This window comes from Nothobranchius furzeri, chromosome 17 (assembly GCF_043380555.1).
Source record: "Nothobranchius furzeri strain GRZ-AD chromosome 17, NfurGRZ-RIMD1, whole genome shotgun sequence".
Lineage (NCBI taxonomy): Eukaryota > Metazoa > Chordata > Actinopteri > Cyprinodontiformes > Nothobranchiidae > Nothobranchius > Nothobranchius furzeri.
The window spans coordinates 28,746,326-28,770,159 of NC_091757.1; the positions used below are offsets into that span (position 1 = coordinate 28,746,326).

General features: G+C 42.9%; 2 protein-coding genes across 8 annotated transcripts; one reads left to right on the plus strand and one right to left on the minus strand.

Annotated features, from left to right (window-relative positions):
• Positions 1–181: 181 nt before the first annotated feature.
• Positions 182–14,744, minus strand: LOC107393511 (mothers against decapentaplegic homolog 2). Of its 6 annotated transcripts, none has more exons than XM_054731243.2 (12): positions 14,564–14,744; positions 13,459–13,558; positions 13,177–13,381; positions 11,831–11,920; positions 11,460–11,653; positions 10,780–10,914; positions 10,573–10,647; positions 10,035–10,088; positions 9,671–9,883; positions 9,390–9,527; positions 2,553–2,697; positions 182–2,324 (listed from the first exon to the last, which is right to left on the minus strand). In XM_054731243.2, coding segments are annotated over exons 2-12 (1,374 nt in total). In that variant the 5' UTR covers positions 13,460–13,558; positions 14,564–14,744; the 3' UTR covers positions 182–2,200. The 6 variants fall into 6 exon arrangements, with proteins under 6 accessions (XP_054587218.1, XP_070402479.1, XP_015827394.1 ...); XM_070546378.1 differs by having other exon boundaries at positions 14,661–14,728; XM_015971908.3 differs by having other exon boundaries at positions 10,585–10,647; positions 13,177–13,558.
• Positions 14,745–15,057: 313 nt separating this feature from the next.
• Positions 15,058–22,132, plus strand: lrp13 (low-density lipoprotein receptor related-protein 13). 2 transcript variants are annotated; one of them, XM_070546375.1, is made up of 21 exons: positions 15,058–15,173; positions 15,260–15,415; positions 15,681–15,896; positions 16,416–16,607; positions 16,798–17,013; positions 17,085–17,314; positions 17,483–17,612; positions 17,961–18,148; positions 18,256–18,442; positions 18,679–18,891; positions 18,968–19,151; positions 19,215–19,416; positions 19,515–19,679; positions 19,760–19,960; positions 20,127–20,676; positions 20,742–20,861; positions 20,936–21,037; positions 21,119–21,349; positions 21,419–21,761; positions 21,892–21,997; positions 22,070–22,132. In XM_070546375.1, the coding sequence occupies exons 1-21, from the start codon at positions 15,122–15,124 to the stop codon at positions 22,091–22,093; spliced, it is 4,008 nt and encodes a 1,335-aa protein (XP_070402476.1). In that variant the 5' UTR covers positions 15,058–15,121; the 3' UTR covers positions 22,094–22,132. The 2 variants fall into 2 exon arrangements, with proteins under 2 accessions (XP_070402476.1, XP_070402477.1); XM_070546376.1 differs by lacking the exons at positions 21,892–21,997; positions 22,070–22,132 and having other exon boundaries at positions 21,119–21,314; positions 21,419–21,590.
• The last annotated feature ends 1,702 nt before the right edge of the window (positions 22,133–23,834 follow it).

Genomic DNA, 23,834 nt, shown 5'->3' on the forward strand with positions numbered 1-23,834 from the left:
ATTTGCAAAGTGCGTTGTTTAGTAAACTACAGAAAACTTAATTAAAATACCAGTTAATGCAGAAGCGTACAGCTAACATTAGTTTATAATTGATTCTGACAGAGCAATCACTGTTAAAATGTAGGCTAGTTTCACAATATTCAAACAATACTCATTTAACAAAACAAAAAATACAAACATATTCATGAGAATAAAAAATCTTTATTAGTGTTTTATGAAGTCTGCATAATATGCCACACGCCTGAGAAGCTTATGGTCAGAAAAAAAAGCTCTATCAATACCGCCCTCTATTGGTAAAACAATTGCAACATCTACTGTACTGACTGCTTTGCAAAAAGTTTACTGATAAATACACACATAATGAACTACTGTTATGCATATGCACATCTGGTCCACATCAGTGTTTGTAATGTTCTTTTTCTCACATTCATATTTTATAGGCCAAAGATAAAAACAATGTAATATTGGACCCAAACACATGGTTCAGTTCCCCCAAATCCAAACGTCACTAGGTGCACTTTAAGTACAATCTCCAGTGCCACATGGTAAACACATTTACATTAAGGGGAGGGACTGGGGACATGTGAAACTTGCAACAGCCAAGTAATGAGTTTAAGGTAGTAAATCTTGTTGTACATACTGTACTTCATAGACTGAACGAACACAATACACACATTAACACAGAATATCTTAGTGTGCAGGCACATTCACTCATTATGTACTCCTGTTACAAGCCAATTTAATGTAATTAAAACCTTTTTGACAAACCACCAAGCTAGAAGAGGTCATGTGTGCTTGGGCAGATAAAACAAGAATTTTTTTACTCTTTAAAAAAAAACATACCTCTAAAACAATGACATATTTGTTGTCTTGTGAACTTGATTTCTTTGGGAAAAAAAAAAAGACTTATTATATGCTACAAACTTCGGGCAGTGGTTATATTCTGTCCAACGGAGACCAAGAAAAGCGACTGAAACTTTTGAATGAAAATGCAAGAATGAGACATTCATGCATTTATTTATTTATTTTTTAAATAACCATGGTTTTGAATGACAGTGTATATATATATATATATATATATATATATATATATATATATATATATATATATATATATATATAACACAAGAATACAAAAATGCAGAAAAACAAAAGGGGTGAAGGCTAAAGTCAGAATCAGTTCACTGTTGCATTTAAAATCTCCTGGTGAGATGTTAAAAGTGTCACCTTGGACAGCCCAAGGATGCCCAGGGTTTTGTCCTAAAAGGAAAAACCTTTTAATAACTGCCGATATTCTCTGGTCTCCGCCCAGCATGCTGTGAGGACCCTACCAACGTCTTCACAGCCAGGTTGTTCAAGTGAGAATACAAATGAACAAAACTAACAACAAGGAGTGTCATGTAATGGCTGACAAAGGAAATAATAAAATAAAGGAAGTTATAGAATCTACAGCCAGTCTGAAAATGCTGCTTGTTTGGAGCTGTGGAAAGATATCTCACCAACATTCCTATACGTCTATTTGGAATCATGTCTTAGAACGACACACTTTCTCAGAGGGGGGAAAAGGGCATTTGTGGCATCTTCAGCTCAATCAAAATGTATAAACACAGTGTGGTACCTCCTTCAGAGGACAGACAGCCGCCACCCCCCCCCCCCACCCCCCCCACCCCGACAGAAGACAGGGCTGAGCTTCTCAGAGAAAAGTCAACTTCAGTTCAGAATGACGGACTTGGCGAGCTGAACAAAAATCTTTCAGCATTCAAGCTCACGTTATTTATTGGAGCATCTTCAACAACGACAAACTACTCTGATATTTTTGGTATTTCCAGACAAAAACCAATATACATTTAATTTGTACCACAAATAGATCTAATATTAAGGATTTGGGGCAAAGCAGTTTAACAAGGTGCATGACATAGATGGGTAACAAAGTGCCAATTTTTTCTTTCTGAAAAGTGTGTGTGTGTGTGTGTGTGTGTGTGTGTGTGTGTGTGTGTGTGTGTGTGTGTGTGTGTGTGTGTGTGTGTGTGTGTGTGTGTGTGTGTGTGTGTGTGTGATTTAAACAGGGGTGTGAAACTGGGCCACAAATACTGTGAAGTATGTTACAAAACCAGACTTTGTGACATTCTTCGGTCATGGAAACTCGTGTTTAGACACTAATCATCTTTGTAATGGGCTTATTTGGGCGTTCCTTTGCTGTTTAGGACATACTGGAGCAGCGTGCAGTCGGGGAACCCATCTGGGTCAGAACTTTGTCCAGCCATTGCAGGGGACCGTTCAAATGGAGCTCGATCCAGCACGGAGTGCTTGTGACAGTTTGCCGCCTGTAAAATGGAGACATGATTTTTTAACATTCTAAAGTGTGGGCTGACAGACACTGCGCACACCTGTGCAATGTTTTTTTTGAGAGAACATGTTACAGAAAACTAAATGGATGTCACCAAATCTGCAGGACGGCTCCCATTTCAGTCAAGAAACATTTATAATTAAACTCTTTGTAACTTTTAATGTTTTACAGTTGATAGTTACATAATATCCACATCAAATCTCACCTATACTCTGCTCCCCAGCCTTTAACGAAGCTCATACGGATAGTGCACATCCTTGTGAGCTGGTAGACGGCTTCAAAGCCCTGATTGACTGACTGTGCCAGCAGGGCAGCAAACTCTTGATTGTTAAAGATCTTTAAATTGCAACCTGAAAGAAGAGACAGAATAAAACAGCTCTATGAGTTTTATGCAGTCCTTAAAGAAAACACACTGGCACATGATTCTATCATTTGATCATGAATACAAATCGATAACTTAGATTTTTTTTAAGTTAGTACAACAACTTTAAGTTTAAAGAGCAAGTCACCCCCTACCAGATTCTTACTCAACTCCCACTTCCTGTTTGAAAAACGCAACAAATGTTGTTGCCTAGCAGACCGAGAGGGTGGAGCCGCTAACAAATGCACACACACACACAGACTCACAATGACTTTGTGACATCATATGGTACCAGCTAACGTTCTTGGGTACTTCTTAGTCAATAGCAATGGCAGATTTAAATTCAAATGCAGTGCAGAGTTTTTACCTGACAACGGCACAACACTGACAGTTTTAGGCAGAAAATTAAAGTTTTAACTAAAGTGCACTAAAGTGCAAAACTATTGACTCTGCAGCACGATTAGACACGCATTTATATAGTTTATCAGAAAAAAAAGTTGATTTGGGGGTGACTTGCTCTTTAAACTCTGTTAAAATGGGCATTCACGCATTATTTCAATAAATCTGCTGCTGTGGTCTCTTGGCCTTGCAAGCCATCTTATATATGATGGCCACGACCCATCAACAGAGCCCTGTCATTGGGCAGAATCTACAGTTGCCTTTCAAACTCTCTCTGCACGCTTGGACAGCCCTAGGACCAATCAAAGCAGCGTGATGTATTGGTAGTGGTGGAAATCTGCCAAAGGGCAGTCTGCCAAACACCATCAAAGAAAAAGAAGCAAATGAATCCCTTTTCTAAATAAAGGACTTAAGTACCTCTATCTGATCATGTCTCAAAGCAAAGCCCAAGTGTAAATTGTCAAGTTAATGCTAAAGCTTTTTCAAGCAAGCGCCGTTCCTGAACTGCCACCATAGCTGTTGTTTTGCTTTGTTGCAGCTCTGCCATCATCGTAAAAAAAGGCTCTGCCATTATGGTGCAAACCCCACCCAACGTCTACAAAATAATAGGGAGTCTTAGTCATGCCCATCTAGAAAAAATAAATGCAAGTCAACAGAGCTAAAAACACTACTTTCTAATTATGCTTGTTATGTGCCATGGATTTCACATATGTTAATTTTAAGGACACATTCTGATGCCAAAAACGCGCTAATTTTCGAACGGGGGAAACATTATTTTAGGTTTTGTGTGAAAATATGTCCAGGACTACAGACTACATCCCAATTTAACATCAATGAATTAGACACAGAGACAAGCAGAGGATAAATGTAAGTTCAGCAAACTCCAAAGCCTTCCTTCAGGAGGAACGAACCACCATAAATCTGGCCAGGAGGTGAGCAGCAGCAACGCTAGAGGAGATTCTGTGGTGACGCCCTATATACGACGTGCAGACATCTGATTTGTAGTCATGCTAATTATGAATTTTTACAAGCTGATAAATAGTAGGGGGCAGAGTCACTGGTTCCTCCAGAGGTTTCTGGATGCTGCCTGCAGCCACTTCCTGGTCTGACAAAAAGCCATAAAATTAAGCAAAATGTTCAACATCACCACCATTTTTTACAAAGTTTGGTCTACAGGTCTACTCACAATGTTCATGCTATTTTTGTCTCAAATAAAGACCACGCCCCCTCCCTCGCATAACTTTTATACATTTGACATACCTGAAGAGCTCAATAACAGAAAACGAAGGACAGTAAAGGCTGTCGCTACAATTACAGAACGTATTTTGTATAATTATGTAAAAAGAAAATTATTTAACAAGGTTACAAGGCATACAAGTCATTGGCTATAACCTGTTTGTGTCTGGACATGTGGGGCACATTTGACTTTTTTATTCTGTGCTGAGACTTTGGCTCTGACAAACTGTTGGAGATTTTTAATGCATTACTGTCTTAAATGTTCCTTTTTAAGTAATCACATGTTAATCATATGTTGTGAAGTAGAAGTAAGCCACAAAGTTCTTCCCTCTTTTCTCTTGGCTCTGTGGTATGCGGCCTGATGTTTATCTGTAGGGGGTTGGGAAGGGTCTGCTTGACAACAGGGAAGCTAGCAGCCACCCCGTAACTTGAGACTTACTTTTTAGAAGGTCCCGCCTTAGATAGAAATCAGTGTTAAGCCGGGCGGACACTGTGCGACTTTTTCACTTTTTTGAGCCGATTTTCCACTCGTGCGAGAATCCACAAAATCGGGGCGAGTTTTGCGCTGAGCGTCGTGTAGTGTACAGGGGGTTACAAGAGGCGATTAACACCACGTGACCAGCTACCGATCAGCAATCGTGAGCTCACACAGATTTCTGGAGTGTTTGATATTTTGCTCGTTCCTCGTGAGGGTTGAAACGGCGCAGCGAGCGGCTGCCACCCAATAAGTACCAGAACCGCTCACGACACATGCTCAATCATGCATCAACACCGCTCGCCCGCTATTTCCCTAATAACACACGTTGTTCATTTTTATTTCTACACATTTTTTTAACTCACAATGATTGGCAAGATAGCGTGTTTGTCGTGTTCATGTCAAATTAAACTGATCACAAAACACTGATTTACTTTCTTTATGTCGTTTTCCTCATCCAACCCCCATAAATCCCTGTGTGTCCCCCTGCAGCACTCCCGAAGGACAACAGGCAAAACAAGATAAAAAAGTCTGACGTGTTGTGTAAAAACTGCTATTTTTAGCATATATTTTATGTCTGACGTGTTGCTACCAGACGTACAGTGTGAGCAGTCAGGTTGCATCCGAGAACTGGGTCGTGCAGTGTGAGCACCTGGCTTGTGAGATCTGCCCTGCGAGGAAGTCGTACAGTTTGAGCTGAAGCTGAGTGCTACGAGTGAAAAAGTCGCACAGTGTCCGCCCAGCTTTATTGGTTAAGTGTGGACAGTGATAGATTGTCCTTTGTCTCTGTCTGCCTGTGTTTCAATAAACCAGCTGAAGAAAGAGAACACGCCAAAGTTAATCGGACAAGGGCCTTGGACAGGCTTTTGGCTGGTTGCTCTCCGCTGTCTCCTCACAGCGTAAAAAAACCTACTGACTTCTCTCTCCTGTGTGTGGTTCATTTCAGGGTTAAGTTTCAGGATTTAAAAATACCCAACACAAACTTTAGTCATGGTTGTAAACCATTGCCTTCAGCGTATGTTATCAGGTGAAAACCTGCACATTTTTACTGGCCTTCCTTTGCCGATTTGGGATGCCTACAGCGCTGCACATATTAACTGAGCTGATAGATTTTATTTCACTGCCACTTAGCTAAATTTATTGACAACTGACTGATAGTAAACATGGTCAATGGGGATGCGCAATCTTCTTGCCCCTCAGCCAGACTCTGGGGGGTGAGGGCTTGGGTGTGATGTCATGTCTATAGAGCGCTGTGATTAGCCCGGCCTTCACTTAGCCAAGCAGATGCCTGACCTGCTGAGGCTACAATTGAGCGTGGCTAGACTAACCTGCAGATCTATATCTTTTTGCTGCTGCTATGGTTGGTTTAGATTTCTAGACTAGTTGTTGCTAGTATGAATAAATGCCTGGTGTAATGTCTAGCAATGGTCAGTTTTTAGGTACTGTTTGATCATTCAACATCTGGTCAAAACGAGACTGCGTGTGTTCCCTGAATCGGCCTGCCTTCATCCCATCAGCTGGAGCTCAGAGCTTCTCTGCAGCTCTGAACACATGATAATGTATTGTCAACCATGATTTTCTCTCCTCAAGGTCCAAGCTTCCCTTATCGTCCTACAAAATTCTTCATGCCTCTGAATAAGGAACACTCGCAGCTCGGATCAGTTGCTAAATCAAAGAATGATTTCTTAAATTAAATATGAACTTTTAAAACTTATAAGTTAAATAATCATTAAATAAATGTTTATTTATTGCTACTTATAATAATTATAATATAATGAAATGCTTTCATTAATCTGTGCTTGAGTGATTGAAGTTTGAAATGAATGTTATGTTATGATTACATTGATTTATATATGTTTCATCATGTTGACATGACAAGGTCATCACCATTTGCACTCACACAAGGACAAAGTAAAGTTAAAGAACAAGTCACCTCCAAATAACATTTATTTTTTTGCTGATAAACTATATAAAGGAGTGTCTAATCATGCTACAGACACGTGTAGTCAATAATTTGGCAGTTCAGTGCATCTTGGTTAAAATTCAAATATTCTGCCTAAAACTGTCAATGTTGCGCCGTCGTCAGGGAAAAATTCTGCACTGTATTTGAATTTAAATCTTCCACCGATATTGGCTAAGAGGTATGCTATGATATCATCTCGTACATTATGATGTCATAATGCCATTGTGAGCCTGTGTGTGTATTTGTTAGTGGCTCTGCCCTCTCGGTCTGCCAAGCAACAGCATTTGTTGCATTTTTCAAACATGAAGTGGGAGTGAAGTAAGTTTCTTGTAGGGGGTGACTTGCTCTTTAAATTAAACGCGTGACACATAGATAGTCCTTTATCCCAGATCAGAGCATCCGGTATCAAGGAAGGCGTGTTTCTGAGGTTGTCTTGGTAACATTCCTCAACATGTCAACCTCTGGTTGGCTACACAAATCATAACATGAGAACATTAAAACTGGATCACTGGTGATTCAGCAGTTCAGCTCAGTTCTTGAGAAAGCTTCAGACCGGCCATCTGAAGCAAAAACCTCTCTAACCTATCAAAGCTTTTGACACACTGTCAAAATCTTTTTGCAACTGCGAAGCTGATACAGCAAACAGTTCCTGTAGAACAAGCTGATATTGTTCAGACTCCTTAAAGAGTCCCAGACATGCGGTTCCATCCACAACACCTGCTCCATCTGGATCCATCCACTCACAGTAAATGTTAGTTAACCTGTCATGTTTTAATTGTTTTAAAAATAAATTCTTACTTTTTCAAACCTGACTCTTTTCTGAATCAAAACGAAGTGTGTACTATCCCTGAAAAAAACAAAGAATCCTAGAATCTTCTGAATAAACACAGTAAAGACCAAGCAGGTTGATATTCTATATTTAGATAGAGTATCACAGCTTATTGGTCATAAGTAGAGGTAATACCATATTTTCCAGACTATAAGCCGCCACTTTTTTCCCACACGTTGAACCATGCGGCTTATAATGAGGTGCGGCTTTAGTCAACCAGAAAGGATGGATGCTGGAAAGTCTAATGAAGGAACAGTTAAAGGAGCGCTATGGAAAGTGCCCAGGAGGATTTTTTTCACAGTAAAATGGCGCTGCTTGTTTTCCCAGCTTCACCCCGGGATGACGACAGCAACACGGAGAGCGACACTGACATCGCCACAGAAAAGGTATGTGACGAAGCTCTTCTGAGGCTGTTCAACTCCGACTCTGAAGAAGAGGACTTCAGTGGTTTCAGTGCGCAGGAGGACGATGAATAAACTAATCAATAACTTTTCTCTTTTGTTTGAGACTGATCAGTTCAGTTATGTTCAGTTAAACTACGTTTTCAATTCAGTAGATATCTGCGGCTTTTAGCCCGGAGCGGCTTCTATTGAGGTGCGCTCTATAGTCCGGAAATGACGGTATATACTGAGCTCTTAAAGCACTCAATTTCTCAAACCCTACACTGGTGAATGATTTGTTGCAAGCTGTCACGCTCCAATATCAAGTAGGTTAGCCAGAGGAGCCATACCCAGTAATTGTCAACACATCTGAACATCTCCCCTCTGATTGGCTAGGAGATTGGCTGACGTCTTGTGGAGTTGCTAATGCTAACAGTTAGCCTCTTGTAGCCGAGCTGCGCCCTGCTGTTTCCTGGACGGTAAACCAACAGCAGTTTTCTGTGGTGGCGAGCCAGGAAGGCTCACTCTGAGTGGAGCGTTTTCCCATTTATTCTTTCATCGGCTAATGAGGCGATGGGGGTCGAAGACTATTTCAAAGATGCATTTTGATGTCATTCAGCATGCAGGTGAAACTCAGTAACCGATCTTATTTCAAAAACAACAAGTTGGCTGAACAGCTACTGAGGCCTAGTCCACACGTAGCCGTTTTTTTTTAAAACGAATATCCGCCCCTCCAAAAACTTGCATCCACACCACCTCGTTTAAAAAAAAAACTCTGTCCACACGTACCCGGATAAATACGTTGTTAAGGACATGCCAGACCTGTAGGCGGCAGTACTTCCCCGTTCTTAACCTCGTCCTTCGTCTGTGGTCTTCCGCAAGGAGCAGTAATTCCACTTGCAAAAACAAACAAGCAGAAAGCGCTTGGACAATTGATAAAGCGAGCGCAGCTCTGAGGCATCCATGCTGTCGGCTAGTGTAAACACAGGTCGCACACGTGATGTCAGCATTTTTTTGTCGCAGAAAGTGACATTGCGGACCTTAAAACTCCGGTTTTGTCCGTCCACACGCAGACACCCAAAACGGAGAAAACGCAGATCTTCACTTTGGCCGGAGTTTTCGTGTGGATGACAGGCCAAAACGTAGAAAAATATCTACGTTTTGGCAGATCCCCATCTACGTGTGGACAGGGCCTTAGTCCGTAGTTGCCGTAGCCAGCATGTCAGCTGACCAATGTGCTGAACAAGGAAGGCAGCAGCGATGTGTTTTTATGTGTTGTGTGAAGCACTTTGGAGCCGACTGAAGTGAGCTAGAAAGTGTTATATGAAAAAAATGGATGATGAGGATGAAACAAAACTTACACCAAGATTCAAAAGCCCCTGAAAGACGAGTCTCTCACCTGGAGGAATTTTACACACTGTTGCTGGATGCCAGCCATACCGCTGGTTGCAGTTCGGACTCTGGACAAAAATAGCACTATCGCTCAAGCACTCAGCAAACACCTCCCCTCCAATGTAGTAAAGTCTAACTCCTCTTCCTGTTGACAGACAGAATCCCTTCATTCACTCATCAGCAGCACAAACAGAAAATTCTCAATGTAGCACAAATGATGAGACTTTAAGATTAAAACAAGCAGGAAAATGTTGTTTTCTTATAGTGAAGCAGCAATGTGTATCACACCTATGTGCCGTCGAGTCATCTCCACAGTGGCGTTCCTGTTTACGTTAGACAGCAGGCCCAGACAAAATCGTTCGGAGTTTGATGGATCTGTGAAGCCATCGACTGTTAGCGAGGGCTGAGAGGCGTGGAACGTCTCCCCCACACGCTGGTTGAGCTCGTAGTACGCTATAGAGCACCAGAAGGCTGGCTCGGAGTACGTCACTGGCTGCAGGTCTACAGTACAGGATCACACCAGTAAAGCTTATTTGGTCCAGAACATTTAGCAGAAGAACAGCTACTGCATGTGCTTTAGTACTGGGAGGTCCTCCTTAAGGGACGCTGGACTTGCTATCCAGATTAGTTAAACGTTAGTAAAGACTTTTACCCATGCTGTGGTTGGCAGGTGACAGCGTACTCGGGGAGAGTTCTGCTGGAGAACCTGACAAAGACAAAAAGGTCACAGATGTGATTGTTTGCAGCACCTAATCACAGGTAATGTGTGATTTGGGTTTGTTGTCGGCACAGTCTTGCAGATGAAAGCACAAATTACTACGCTTTTACAAATTTGTTTTCAGGCCTGATGCTCTTCTACAGCTGCCTCCTACCTGCTGTTTCCTGCAGATCTGACTGACTAATAAATGGATAATATGTAAAACCGGAAGAGCCTTTCAGCTGTTTATTGTTGCAAACGCGTTTGACTCTGCTTATTTAAGAGGAAGCTCAGCAGTAGCAAAGGTTTATGCATGTGTATGAGTGAGCTACGGGCAAACAAACCCCACAAAGGAGTTTTATGTACACACAACACGCCTTCTAATGAATTATTCTGATAAATAATTGACATGTAAACAGATAATAAAACATCTTACGTGGCTAGAAGAGTGAGACAGAAACACAAAGGAGAAGGACAAGCTAATCTAGGGTACCTGTGTCCATACTTTGATTCATCTGTTGTTCACTTGTCTCTCCATCCTCACTGATATAACCTGGTGGAGGCGTCTCTGTTGAGATTAGGCAAGAAACATGTTAGCGGACGTGTTGTCAAACCGTTATGTCGGTTAGATCTACAAACACAAAACAAGAAAGAAAAACACTTTCTTCACTTCAGTGCTGCTAAACCCACACATCCCTACCTGGTATATAGTTGTTTGGGGGTTCGATTCCTGCAGGAAAGTTTGTGTTCTCAGGTATGGAATGAGTGTAGTCATCAAGAGGTGGCAGATCTGGTAGGATTTCGGGGTGTCTTGGCACAAGAACAGGAGGCAGCACTATAGAAGTACGTAGAAGTGACAGGAAAAAGAAAACAACATACGGGACTTTTAGGTAGGGTCCAAAAATAATAAAGTGCTTTAAAAACAAGTTTTATTACAGAATGGGAGAAAATAAAAAGCTGCGAGGTCATTAGGAAACGTCGGTGAGCATTAAACTGAATATTAGAGCCATTTAATGGATTATCAGTACTACAAAACACAAGTTTCATAGCAGAAGGTAGCAGTGTCCAATCCAGACCACCCTAACACCTTCTCAGTCAATATCATGACCACACTGACCCCTTTCAAAGGGAAAGCTGAAATGTTGGTTTCCTCTGAATGCTAACTGTAGTTTGCTATAAAATAATACAAACGAGTGTTTCTGAGACAGCGTTATAGGTGCCTAAACAAACCTAATGTTAGAGTAAGGCTTGGTATCCAAACACAACAGAATAATTCATAAATATGCCTAACAGTTACACAGAGCTGAGCTGCCAGGCTCAAAACGCCTATCACAACCAAATATAGGTTGACCCATCAGCACAAAGCGTGACTTCGCTCACCTGGCGTCTCCACCCTCTGGTAGTGGTAGGGGTTGATGCAGACTTCATCCTTCTTCAGGTGGAAGGCATACTCACAGGCCTCAATGGCACGCAGCTCATGGTGGCTGTGGAGGTCCGGCCATCGCCATAAGCGACAGTAAATAACGTGGGGAAGCCCCTTTCTGTGGGAGACCTGCAGACGGCCATCTAGGGATCTGATTGAACAGCAAATAGTGAGGCGTGGTGAGACAGGCCGGACATACGAAGGGAAACACGGCGGAGCTGAACACAATGTGAGCATGTAGAGAAGGTAATGGAGATGGATTGAGTTCTCCATATCCGTCACCTCCAACATTGTAACGACAGCTAGTTCAGTAGTTGAGAATAGTCACCTGGTTTGGTCAGGGTAGCTGTATAGGCCTGATGTATCCCACTGTTCTATCGTATTTGGTGTACTCAGTCCCCATATTTCAGAGCAATTGCTGTGCACAGAGAAAACAACAAAACACAAACAAAAAACAAACGATAAACATGGGACATGGCTCCTCCAGAAATATCAGTATGGTGCATGAACATTAAAAGGCCTCTTTTATTGGAGTCACATGGTGAAATAAAGACAAATTCAACCACAGAGGTGAAAGATGGAAACTCCAAATAAGAGAAGCCTTTTTGACCAAACGAAGAGGAAAACCATAACGTGAAGTCTGCTAATTACACGATGAAGTGAGACAAACAGCATTCAAGAGTGCAAATAACCCAAAGTCTTGTCACTAGTGACAGACAGCATGTGTCTGGAGACATTCAATCAAAGTGCTCATTGGCAGAAAAGAAGGAAATAAGGATGAGGCAACCTTGGGAATGGAGAAAAAAAAACACCCATTTTCAGACTTTCTCAAAACATTCAGGAAAATGGTCAAGAAAAATGTGGAATGGAGACAAACGAGAGTAGTTGCTTCTGAATAGCAGGAGAATCACATATACTACACAAAAGTACTTCATGTACTACACTTCACGAATGTGTGGGATTTTAAACACTATTTATAGTACCAACCGACTAGTTCACGACGAGGCAGGAAATGGATTTCCACCAACTATCGCAGCATTTAAAATCTAAACTTCAAATACCCAATGATGTTTGGACTGCAGGAAGCAACAATTACAGAAGAATCTACCAAAATAAATCATAATCAACAGTGTCATTTAAAAGTGGCAAACTGGTTGAACAGATCCAGTAATGACTAATGAAATGCACCCGTGTGTTGCAGAATTATAATGGTCTAATTGTGGAAAAGTGCTTTCCTTTGCATATCTACGATGATGATGGTGGGATCTACAACCTGTTTGACACATCAATGTGTCTTTTATCTACAGACGTAAACATCTGAAAAAGAACCGGACAGCAGAGCGGTGAGGAATGAAACCGTTAACACACTCTTCCCATTGAACATGAGCCTCAAGGCTAACTGATAAACACAACATGCTTAACTAAGAGAAAGCAACACACGAGTGCTGCAGCTGTGGATGAACTAATATTCAGTTTTTCATCCGTAAAAGTTTTAAAAATCTTCAAAATCCTCTTCATTTATCAACTCGAGCAGGTAGCCGCAAAATCAAAAACACTAAAAAGAAGTTCAACCTCCAGCAACAGCTGAAAAGATCAGCTGAGGTTTCAACTAAACCCATTTTTAAATATACAACAAATTATTTTCTATCAGCAAGTCAGAGATTTACAGTATACCTTGGGATGGTGACACATTTTGTGTTGCAGTTCTGTGTGGTGATAGCTTTCTCCAGTTCATCTAACTGGCCTGTCTTCTTTAGCTTCTTCACTAGGCTCTTCACAGCCTTCTCACACCATTTCTCATCTTGACCGTTCTGCTCCCCGCTACTTGCAACACCTGGTCCACTGGTGGACTTCTTCCAGCCTAAAAGCCTCTTCACCACTGGTGGGGTGAATGGCAAGATGGATGACATCTTGACTGTGAAAAGCCTCCAGAAAACTTGCTGCAAGTTTTCTTACTAGCAGTTTGGGCCCTTGCTCTGAAGAGCCCCTCCTGTGACAGGTGAATCTCAGGATGGGACCCAGGGCCTGCAGAGTACACTCAAAAGGTGTGGGTACCCTGAAAGAAAGCCAGACAAGTCACAACATTAGAAATAAACACACATTAACCCTTTCTGACAAAATCAGATATAAGGTTGTGAAAATAAACATATTCATCATTATAGTGAACAAAATGGATCACACCCGAACCATGTTTTGGGTTTGCCTAAAACATTGGCCGAATTTTTGGTTTTTCATTTAATTTTCACATGAGATCAAATGCACAAACAGAGCTTGTGTAGTGTTATAATCAGATAAAATGGTAAGTTATACACTAAACTAATACAGAAACTTCAATAACATGACTTATATGACAGTAGCATTGTGTTCTAGTGAAGTTTGCCACAAACACGCTTTGCATCCATAAAAACCAGTTTGCACAAAGAAACAAAAAGAGGACGCGTGTTTCCTCTGCTGGATGTAACAGAGAATGGTGGATAACTGAAAGTTTGCTGAACACTAGCGCAGTTCGGGTGACTTGTTGGGTAGGCCGGCTGCTAGCTACCAGGAGGAGGGGCCTACTAAACTCAAATCGCATCATTATTTTTGCTGGCGTTCGCCTGCGTTAATGCCTAAATGACCTTTTTTAAACACAAAATATGGAAAACTTAAACTAACACATTAGTATATCGCAGCCAATTTACTGAAAATGTGTAATCTAGTCACGAAGCTAACGTTAGCTTAACTGAGCTAGCTGCCAGCTTGTTATCAAAAATCCTTTTGTTGTGATCCGAGAGAAAACCTTCAGACTTTGGTGCCTACCATCAGGCTTACACCAACAACTTCACTCAGATAAACTCACCATTAGAAAACACCAGCCAATAAAAATAAACGCCAAGCCGATTCATTTCAGCACAGCTTTTATCAATCTTTAACTAAAAATATTCCTACCAAAGTGAGTTAGCAGCTCGAACGAACTATTCCAAAATGAGCTCTGGCTCCCAGTGGCTAACTAACGGTGCTACATCATCAAAACAACACGCTTCAAAGTCGAAAAACCACATGAAAGCATCTCAGTAGTTACCCAGGTTTACAGCCCAAATATCCAGTCGTAGAATAACAGATACGCAAAGTTCATTAAACTCCCTGTTGTTATTAATTAATCTAAATATATACTGTACAGAAGGAAAACTGGTGGATTCCTCTCGAGTCGCTATGGAGGCTACCAGTGCTGCGGTAGCCTGTTAGCTAGTCCGGAAGAACACAACAAACGTGATGACGCAGTAGGTCCTGACCCCTCCTCCGGTTGGACAGGAATCGAAAGGTCACCCCAAAATTATCTGTTAATTAAAAAAAAAGTTATTTATTGTAAATAATAATAATAATAACAACAATAATTATAATTATTATAATTATAATAATAATAATCTACAGATTTACAACTATTACACTTTCTTCTAAATAAACAACAAAACAAAGACCTTTCATAAAACTCAAGTATAGATGTGTGTGATCCGAAAGAAAAGCTCCTCCCCTCACCCAGGTGTTCAATTAAGGTGAATTAGCCTCACCTGCTATCTTTATAAGATAACCACTTCCAGCCCTATGCACGTGTCCGGTCCGTTTCAATCTGTCGGTGGCGATGAGTGGATGGGTATGTCTTTGTGTGGCTTTATTAGCAGCGTGCTTGCAAGGTAAGAACATTACATTAAAATATGACATCTGTTTCTTCATGGCCCCCTCTCTGTTGTGACAAACCACACTTTCTTGTTTCAATTAGTTTATTCAGCTGGAAGCAGCCTTATGAAGTGCAAACTGGGCACTAAACTGTGCAAGGATGGCTCTGAATGTATCTCCTATCGACATGTGTGTGATGGAGAGAAGGACTGTAAGGATGGATCAGATGAAGAGGATTGTGAATCAGGATGTGGTGATGGTATGAGAAACTGTTCAAGTTGTTAGATATATAAGATGTTTTTTTTAAATTTCAATTAAAAAGTCAATTTCTGGCAGCTTACAGCAGTCATGTTTGCAAAAGGACAATTTCACTTTTCCACATTAAGAAACCCCTTTTTAAATATTTTGTATGGATCCTCATTACATTAAGTGTTTGTAGGTGCTGAAGAGCCACTTTAGCTTTAAAATGTAAGAAGTCACTGTTAAGAATTAGGTCAAAGTCTCTGTCAAATGTCTGCACTCAGATCAGTTCCAGTGTGCCCATGGAATGAAGTGCATAGAAAAAAACCAGGTGTGTGATGGTGCAGCTCAGTGCCAGGACCTCTCGGACGAACAGCACTGCATGAAACACACGGAAAACTGCGCTCACCTGTGTGATGCCAAGCATCTCTGCCTCTCTGCACGCTTCGTCTGTGATGGAGAGAAGGACTGCCTGGATGGCACCGACGAGAAAAACTGTGGTATGTGACTACAGCTGTGGTCTGAAATGGTCTTCATATTAGTCTATAATCATATTGGCACTTTCCATAAGATCAACACAAAGTGCTTTCTAAGGAAAATAGATTAAAAACACAGCCTTCACACATTTGTAGCAGAATCAATGATGCACAACCATCAGGTCACACTGCAGTGATGACTCATGAAACTGAAGTGAGAAGGTGTCGGTCTCGGTTTACATCAGTTCACCACATGTATTTAAATGCATTTTTCATATTGAGTGTTGCGGATGTCTAGTTCAGACCTAATGTAGTCTGGGCTGCTACCAACTCTGTGAATGGGGAAATGACTTTGCATTGGTGCTTGCATTAAAATTATGGAAATGTGATTAATATAAATTAAGCTGTCATCAAACTCTAATGTAAAGCCAATCTGTTAAAGATCCAGGAGCTTAAAAAAAATTGACTGTAGCGTCTGCTTCAGATGTGTTTAGGATGTCTAGCTTTGGGTTGATATACTTTCCCTTTTCTACCTCCCTTTAGTGGACCAAAAGGAGACCAATGCTATCTCTGTGCCTGCTGCCCCTGGTCCAGCTCTTCCCATCAAGTGTACGCTTGGCTCCAAGCCCTGCAAAGACAATTTGGACTGTGTCTACTATAATCACGTCTGTGATGGGGACGTTGACTGTCGAGATGGCTCGGATGAGGAAGACTGCTTATCAGAATGTGAAATTGGTAACTGATCTATACAGCTGCATTGCATATAAAGGTTTATAATAAATCTAGTGAAATCAGAAATTGGCTAGATTTATTAAAGAAAAGGCTGAAAGTGTAACTGACCTTTTATACATGTCAATGGAGACGGCATTGGCTGCCTTTCAGGGTGTGTTTGTGTTAAGTTGGTGTGATCTTGTTTCTGCTGCAGACCAGTTCCAGTGTGCTCATGGAAAGAAATGCATAGACAAAAGCCAGCTGTGTGACGGTGTTCCCCAATGTCAGGACCGCTCGGATGAACTACAATGTTCCAAACACACGGAAGGCTGTGCTCACCAGTGTGACGACGGAAGCCTCTGTATACCTAGCAGCTTCCTATGTGATGGAGAGGGGGACTGTAAGGATGGCAGTGATGAGGCAACCTGTGGTAAGTACGAGTCTTACTTGGATGATCTAATGCAAGTAGCTGTCTAGTACCTTTGCTGTTTCCTTCTGAAGTCGACCAGGAGTGCAGTGCCACGGAGTTTAGGTGTGCCAGTGACCAGTGTGTATCTGCCTCGGTGCGCTGCGATGGCCACCCAGACTGCTGGGACCGCTCTGATGAAGAGGGCTGCACTAAAGCACCAGCCTGCAACACCAAACACAGCTGCCCTCAAAGCAAGGAGTGTCTGGTGCAGGAGTGGATTTGTGATGGACACCATGACTGCAAAGATGGCTCTGATGAAAAGGTATCCTGGACTAGTCTGTTTAAGGTGTTGGATATTTTTCCATCCAACTTGCTTATTCAGAACTTTATTCAAATCAAACATTTACTGGACTCAAGAACCTTGATTAAGCTTTAACCTTAAATTGTGTCTGAACGAGTGACCTGATATTTTTCATTTTTGGTTCACCAGGATTGCCCTATGAGTTCACTCAACTGCGGGGACTTCCAGTGGTTTTGTAAATCAAAGACTATGTGTGTTCCTATAGTCTGGAGGTGCGATGGCATGAAGGACTGTGATGATGGTAGTGACGAGGCAGATTGTGAGTAAATCATTTACACAGTGGGTTACCGTGCATATAGTTGCTGAAGATTGGTGATGAAACTATTAGTGGTCTATGCCTGTTGTGGTCGGCAACTAAACGAGTTAATGTGCTCTTCACACCCTTGACCCCCCCCCCCCCCCCCCCCCCCGCAAGGCTGTGACTCTCTAAATCCTGCCGCACACAATAGCAAATGTCCTTAAATAACTGTTTGCTCAGCAGATTCCCCACTGTGTGCTCCCAATTTTCACTGCATTTTCTGCCTCACGAGACGCTGAGGTGATGATCAAACTGGTTTGATATCAAGACAAAGGAGTGTTCTCATGTGTAAAATCTGTGTATTTGAAGGTGGGGAGGTAAGGTGCCTTCCTCATGAGTATCAGTGTGGCAGTCGGGAGTGCTTGGATCCAGCTCTGGTATGCAATGGTATTACCAACTGTGCAGATGGTTCAGATGAGGGAGGCAGCTGCCAGACTTGTACAGAAGTGGATCATACCCATTGCTCTCATGCCTGCTACAGCACACCACAAGGACTGGTGAGGAGCCTTGAGTACCAAAGACTTGGTGTTGGAGGCCCATTAATGTTTGAACATCACTGAAGATTTAATTTGCCTTTAAGTTGAGTAAATTTGTGTTTGTGTAGCGCTGTCGCTGCACAGCGGGGTACAAGCTGATGGAGGATGGACAGACGTGTGCTGATGTAGACGAGTGTGAAGACCAGACACCAGCTGTGTGCAGTCATATCTGCATCAATATTCCAGGATCGTATCGATGTGACTGCCATCCTGGCTTCATAATGCAGGCAGGGGGGAGCCAGTGCAAGATCACAGGTGAAGGTCCTTCAGACTAAGTATAAAGGACACATTTTATTTGCTCTTAGGAGGAAATATGAAGTACCAGTTGGAGATGGTCCAGATTGCATGTTTTGGCTGCATCATGGAGGGAGATGTTGTTTCCTGTAGTTTCACTAGCAACCCTGCTGTCTGAGCTTTATGCACAAAGGGAAAGCTTATTTCCCCGAATGTCAGCCCTTCTGTTAATGCTAACGGGACCATCCATCTCTTAGGTGAACCTCTCTTGTTAACGTCGGTCCAAACAGACCTCTACTTGTATGGCTTGCGCAGCAGTAGCCTAGATGTCCTTCCGTCTTCTGCCAAGAAGGTTATTATGTCTCTGGACTATGACTTGAGAGATCAGAAGGTCTTCTGGGTCAGCGTTGACTCGGACACTATTAGATGGTCTTCAATGGACCAGAAGACTACAGGAATCCTGATTAAAGGTTAGAAAATTTGTCTTGTGTGAATCATGCAAGGGCCGAGAAATTAAAGTACCACGTAACGTAACTATTTCCTCAGGTGTCAGAGCAGACTCTGTTGCAGTGGACTGGCTTGGGAGGAACCTGTACTGGGTTGATGGTGTGAATAGTCATATTGTTGCAGTCAGACTTGCTAAAGCTTCTGTGAAATCACTTGACAAAAGTGTCATCCTGGATGAAGACCTGGATCAGCCTCGCTGTCTGGCTTTGTTGCCACAAAAAGGGTTGGTATGTTTCACATGAAATCACCTTTAGAAGCTACACTATTCATCCTCTTAATCTTTTAGGCTGATGTTTTGGACTGAAATTGGTAACGTGGTGAAAATTGAACGTGCTGGCATGGATGGATCAGAGAGGAGGGCAGTGGTCAACTCTAGTTTAGGCTGGCCAGGTGGAATTGCTGTAGACATGATTTCAGAAAGAATCTACTGGACAGATGAGAGACTGGGGGCAATTGGATCCTCATCTCTAGATGGGGACAACATCAAGGTAAAATCTGAGTGATTAAATATGAAAGTAATATGTTTACCACCCTGACAATGGGTAAATTAAAGCCATTATTATACTGGAGGCAACTTGTGTTTCAGATACTTCAGATGAAAGAGACGACCAATCCGTTTGCTGTGGCTGTGTTCAACGACATGCTTTACTGGTCTGATGCCAAGAAGAGGGTAGTTCAAGCTGCTAATAAACTCTCTGGTAAAAACCGACAAGTTGTCCTAAAAAGACCTGGACAGCCTTTTGCAGTGAAAGTGAGTCTAGATGTGATTTGGAGCTGCTGCATCGTACCATATCAGTGAACCTCTTAAAGACACGAATCTGATCATTTCAGATAATCCACCCAATACTCCAAATGGATACAGACAGCGCTTGCAAGAAGATGGACTGTTCCCACATGTGTGTGTTGGCTCCAAGACGCAGGGCTGTGTGCAAATGTCCTTCTGGTCTCTTACTTGCTGAAGACGGTTTGACCTGCTCCAGCCTGATATCTAAAACATTTTTGCTGCTTTTGTCTCCCTCAACAGTCACAAAGGTTTAATTTCACTATTTTCCCAGGTTTACATGAGCTTCTAGCATATTAAAATGGCAAATTAACAAGTAATATTTAAACTGAAATGTTTGAGAAGGAACGATCTAGTGCACTAGCTGTATAAGCTGTCTGACGCAAATGCACATGCACTTATCAGTGGTTTGTGTAGATCTACTTACAGTCTCGACAAGCAGCTGCAGAGTTGAAGGGCTGGCCCGAGCACCTGGCATTGCAAATCCCCAACATCAATGATGCCACCATCTTGGACTACAGCGTGCGTGATGGCATCCTGGTTCTGACAGATGATGGGACGGCTTCGCTTAATTCCCTCAAGCTGAATGACGCAGCGTTGATCTCCCAAGGTCCATTCCTCAAACTGCAGGATGATACAATCACTGCCATGGCCCTGGACTGGATAACACTTAATGTGTTCTGGAGCAGCAAAAAACAACCACGTCTGCAGGTCACGTCAAAGACCGGAGCTCTCACAGCAGTTATCATAAGGGATGACATTAGTGGAGTGGGCTGCATTGCGCTCCACCCTCCAGGTGGGACTGTGTGTTTCACCAATCTAGATCTGCAAGATGCAGGTAGTAGTGCAGTGCTGGAATGTGCCCACATGGATGGTGCAAAGAGAAGAGTGGTGTGGAAAGATGCAGCCCAGCCCACATCACTGGTCTTCTCCAGTAATGGTGACACAGTCTACTGGGCTGACACAAGTAAGATGTTTCTAAAATCTGTTTCAAAAAACTTCCGCAAGGTAACTACTTGTATTGTCCCTCAGGGATGGGAACCATCAACTCTGTCCATACCGATGGATCTGGATACAGAAAGCTGGAGACTGTTGATGGTCCGACTGCTGTGGCTCTGAGTGATGACACCCTGATCTGGATGACTGTCAGCGGTAACGGCCTACCAAATTGCCAAATGAACATATGAAATGTCGTTTGTGCATGTGATGGCTGTTTCTACCCTCAGACATGACGAGGCTCTGGTATAGAGATCAACAGCAGAAGTTGTGGTTTGAGACTGGCGCACAAGTGATCGGGTTAAAAAGTTTCAGCAGGTCCAACCAGTCAGGTGAAATTGACTCGTCAGGTGGCAAAGATTTATGGACATGAGCATCAAACTCCTCACCAGTCTAATATTTACTGCTTTTAGGTTCCAGCAAGTGTGCCCAAAACAACGGCAACTGTCAACACCTGTGCCTGGCCACTCCATCCGGTCGGACGTGTGGATGTGCCCATGACCACGTGGCTATAACGGACACTACCTGCAGCCTTAAGGAAGGCTGCTCAGCCGGCAGCAGACGTTGTCTAGATCAAACCTGCCTGCCAGCTGAGAAATTCTGTGATGGGCAAGTTGACTGCTTGGACCACTCAGACGAGAGCTGTATGTACTGTTGGGAATGAGTAGGAATGCACGAGAACTGCTTATAGACATCTTATATTCTCTCTACAGGTATCGGTCTAGAGCCGAAGTCTGGAACTAAGGCACCTGCTCTTACCCGGCCTCCATCTCCAGAGACGGAGCTGGACAATGCACTAAAGGAAGACGGTAAACTCATGAACCTGGAATTGGAGCATTGCAGCCAGAGTCGCTGCAGTGGCAATGGGCGCTGTGTACAGATCGATGGAGCTGCTGAATGCGTGTGTTCTGAGGGCTATAGCGGCAGCTCGTGTCAGGACCAGGCTGTGAAAAGCATGCAGGGTCTGATCATCTATGGTGCAGCAGGTCTCGGTGTGGGAATTGTGGTGATTGCTGTGATAGCAACAATTGTCAAAAGGAGGAGTTCTGCTTCAAGGTGAAAGCTTTTTAAAAAAAAAAAAATTTTTTTTTCCTCCCCTGTCTAGCTTTAGTTGGCTGCTGGGCGTGTTTATGTTCAGCATCGGTGTTAATCAAAGCAATTGTGAAGCTAAATATCTGTTTTGCAGAAGTAGCCCAGAAGGAACAAAAGAGATGAGCATGTCTGAGCTGGAGAAAAAAGCTGAATCCGCCCCAAACACACAGACTGCCCAGACTGAGATAAGCAAAGCAGAGGTGCCCCTTCACTTGATCTGCAGAACAAGCTTGTTTTTTCATCAGTGTCTCACTTTCTTCTTTCTCTTCCAGGAAGCAGCATCTTCTGCAGACTAAATCATTCACATGTTTTTAATAAATGGTTTGCAGTTTCAATGGTTTCTGGTTACCATCAATCCGACGGTACAACAGAGCTTAACCCAGTGTGTGCCCAAACCTTTGTGTGGCACTAAATGGGTTTTCTTTGCCCCTGCCCCCCCCCTCTCTCCATAACAAGTTGACACCAGATTGATCATTCCTAGGCTACAATTTGTGCAACATACTAGCTACAAAAAAGCTATAAAGTCTGCATGGCATAAATTACTCGATTCACAAAACTTTGGGTAACTTTAAAGAAACTAAAAAAAATCTGCTTTAAATATGTATTGATTCTCATTTTTGCTTTGTGTGGCAACACACTTCCAAACTTTTGAAACTTTTTTCCATAAACGATCAAGACTGGGTAATATACGGTAATTTCAAGGGTTAAATTTCTCCCAATGATTGGGCTGAAGTTTAACCAACCCCTTACCCTTTTATTTATGTAGCACATTTAAACAAAGCATCTGATCGAAGTGCTGCAGAGAACAATCACAAGATCATTAAAAACTACAAATAAAAACTACCCAAAAATATGGAACCCTGATCTGCTAGGTTTTTCTGGATTGGCTAGGAAGGCATAGACAAGAGAACCTGTCTACAATACGGACACTGAATTGGATGTTGTGGAATAAGTCGGACATGATCGGAAGGTGAGTGGTTTGATCTCCAGGCCATGTGCCAAAGTGTCCTTGAGCAAGAAACAACCCTGATATTCGCCACCACCCCTGGGTTCTATACAAATGGCAGCCCACTACTCCTCAGGGGTAGGTGAAGGATTTGGATCGATTTTCCTAAGGGATCAATTAAATGGACATCTTTTTCCCAATTGCTGGCACGTTTTCTGACAGCATGCCCCGTATCGTCAGAACTCTACACAGAAAACACAATGGGCAAAACCCTTAAAACTCCATTCAAAACAATTTCTTCCCTAAATTTCTTTCCAGATAACTAAAACATCACATGAGTAGAAGAACCAGTTAAACAGTGATCAGCTTATTGTAAAACATTATGACCACTTCTCATGATTACTGTAAGGCATTGTGTGTTCAGTGTTACTGTACCACAGGACATGGTTCTAAATCAGTGACTTGCACGTAAATGATTTCAGATTGTCGTCTTCGTCTTCGTCTTCCTCCGCTTATCCGGGTCCGGGTCGCGGGGGCAGCATCCCAATTAGGGAGCTCCAGGCCGTCCTCTCCCCGGCCTTGTCCACCAGCTCCTCCGGCAGGACCCCAAGGCGTTCCCGGACCAGATTGGAGATGTAACCTCTCCAACGTGTCCTGGGTCGACCCGGGGGCCTTCTGCCGGCAGGACATGCCCGAAACACCTCCCCGGGGAGGCGTCCAGGAGGCATCCTGACCAGATGCCCAAACCACCTCAACTGGCTCCTTTCGATCCGGAGGAGCAGCGGTTCTACTCCGAGTCCCTCCCGAATGTCCGAGCTCCTCACCCTATCTCTAAGGCTGAGCCCGGCCACCCTACGGAGGAAACTCATTTCGGCCGCTTGTATCCGCGATCTTGTTCTTTCGGTCATTACCCAAAGCTCATGACCATAGGTGAGGATTGGGACGTAGATCGACTGGTAAATCGAGCCTGGCTTTCTGGCTCAGCTCCCTCTTCCCCACGACAGATCGGCTCAGCGTCCGCATCACTGCAGACGCCGAACCAATCCGCCTGTCGATCTCCCGATCCCTCCTACCCTCACTCGTGAACAAGA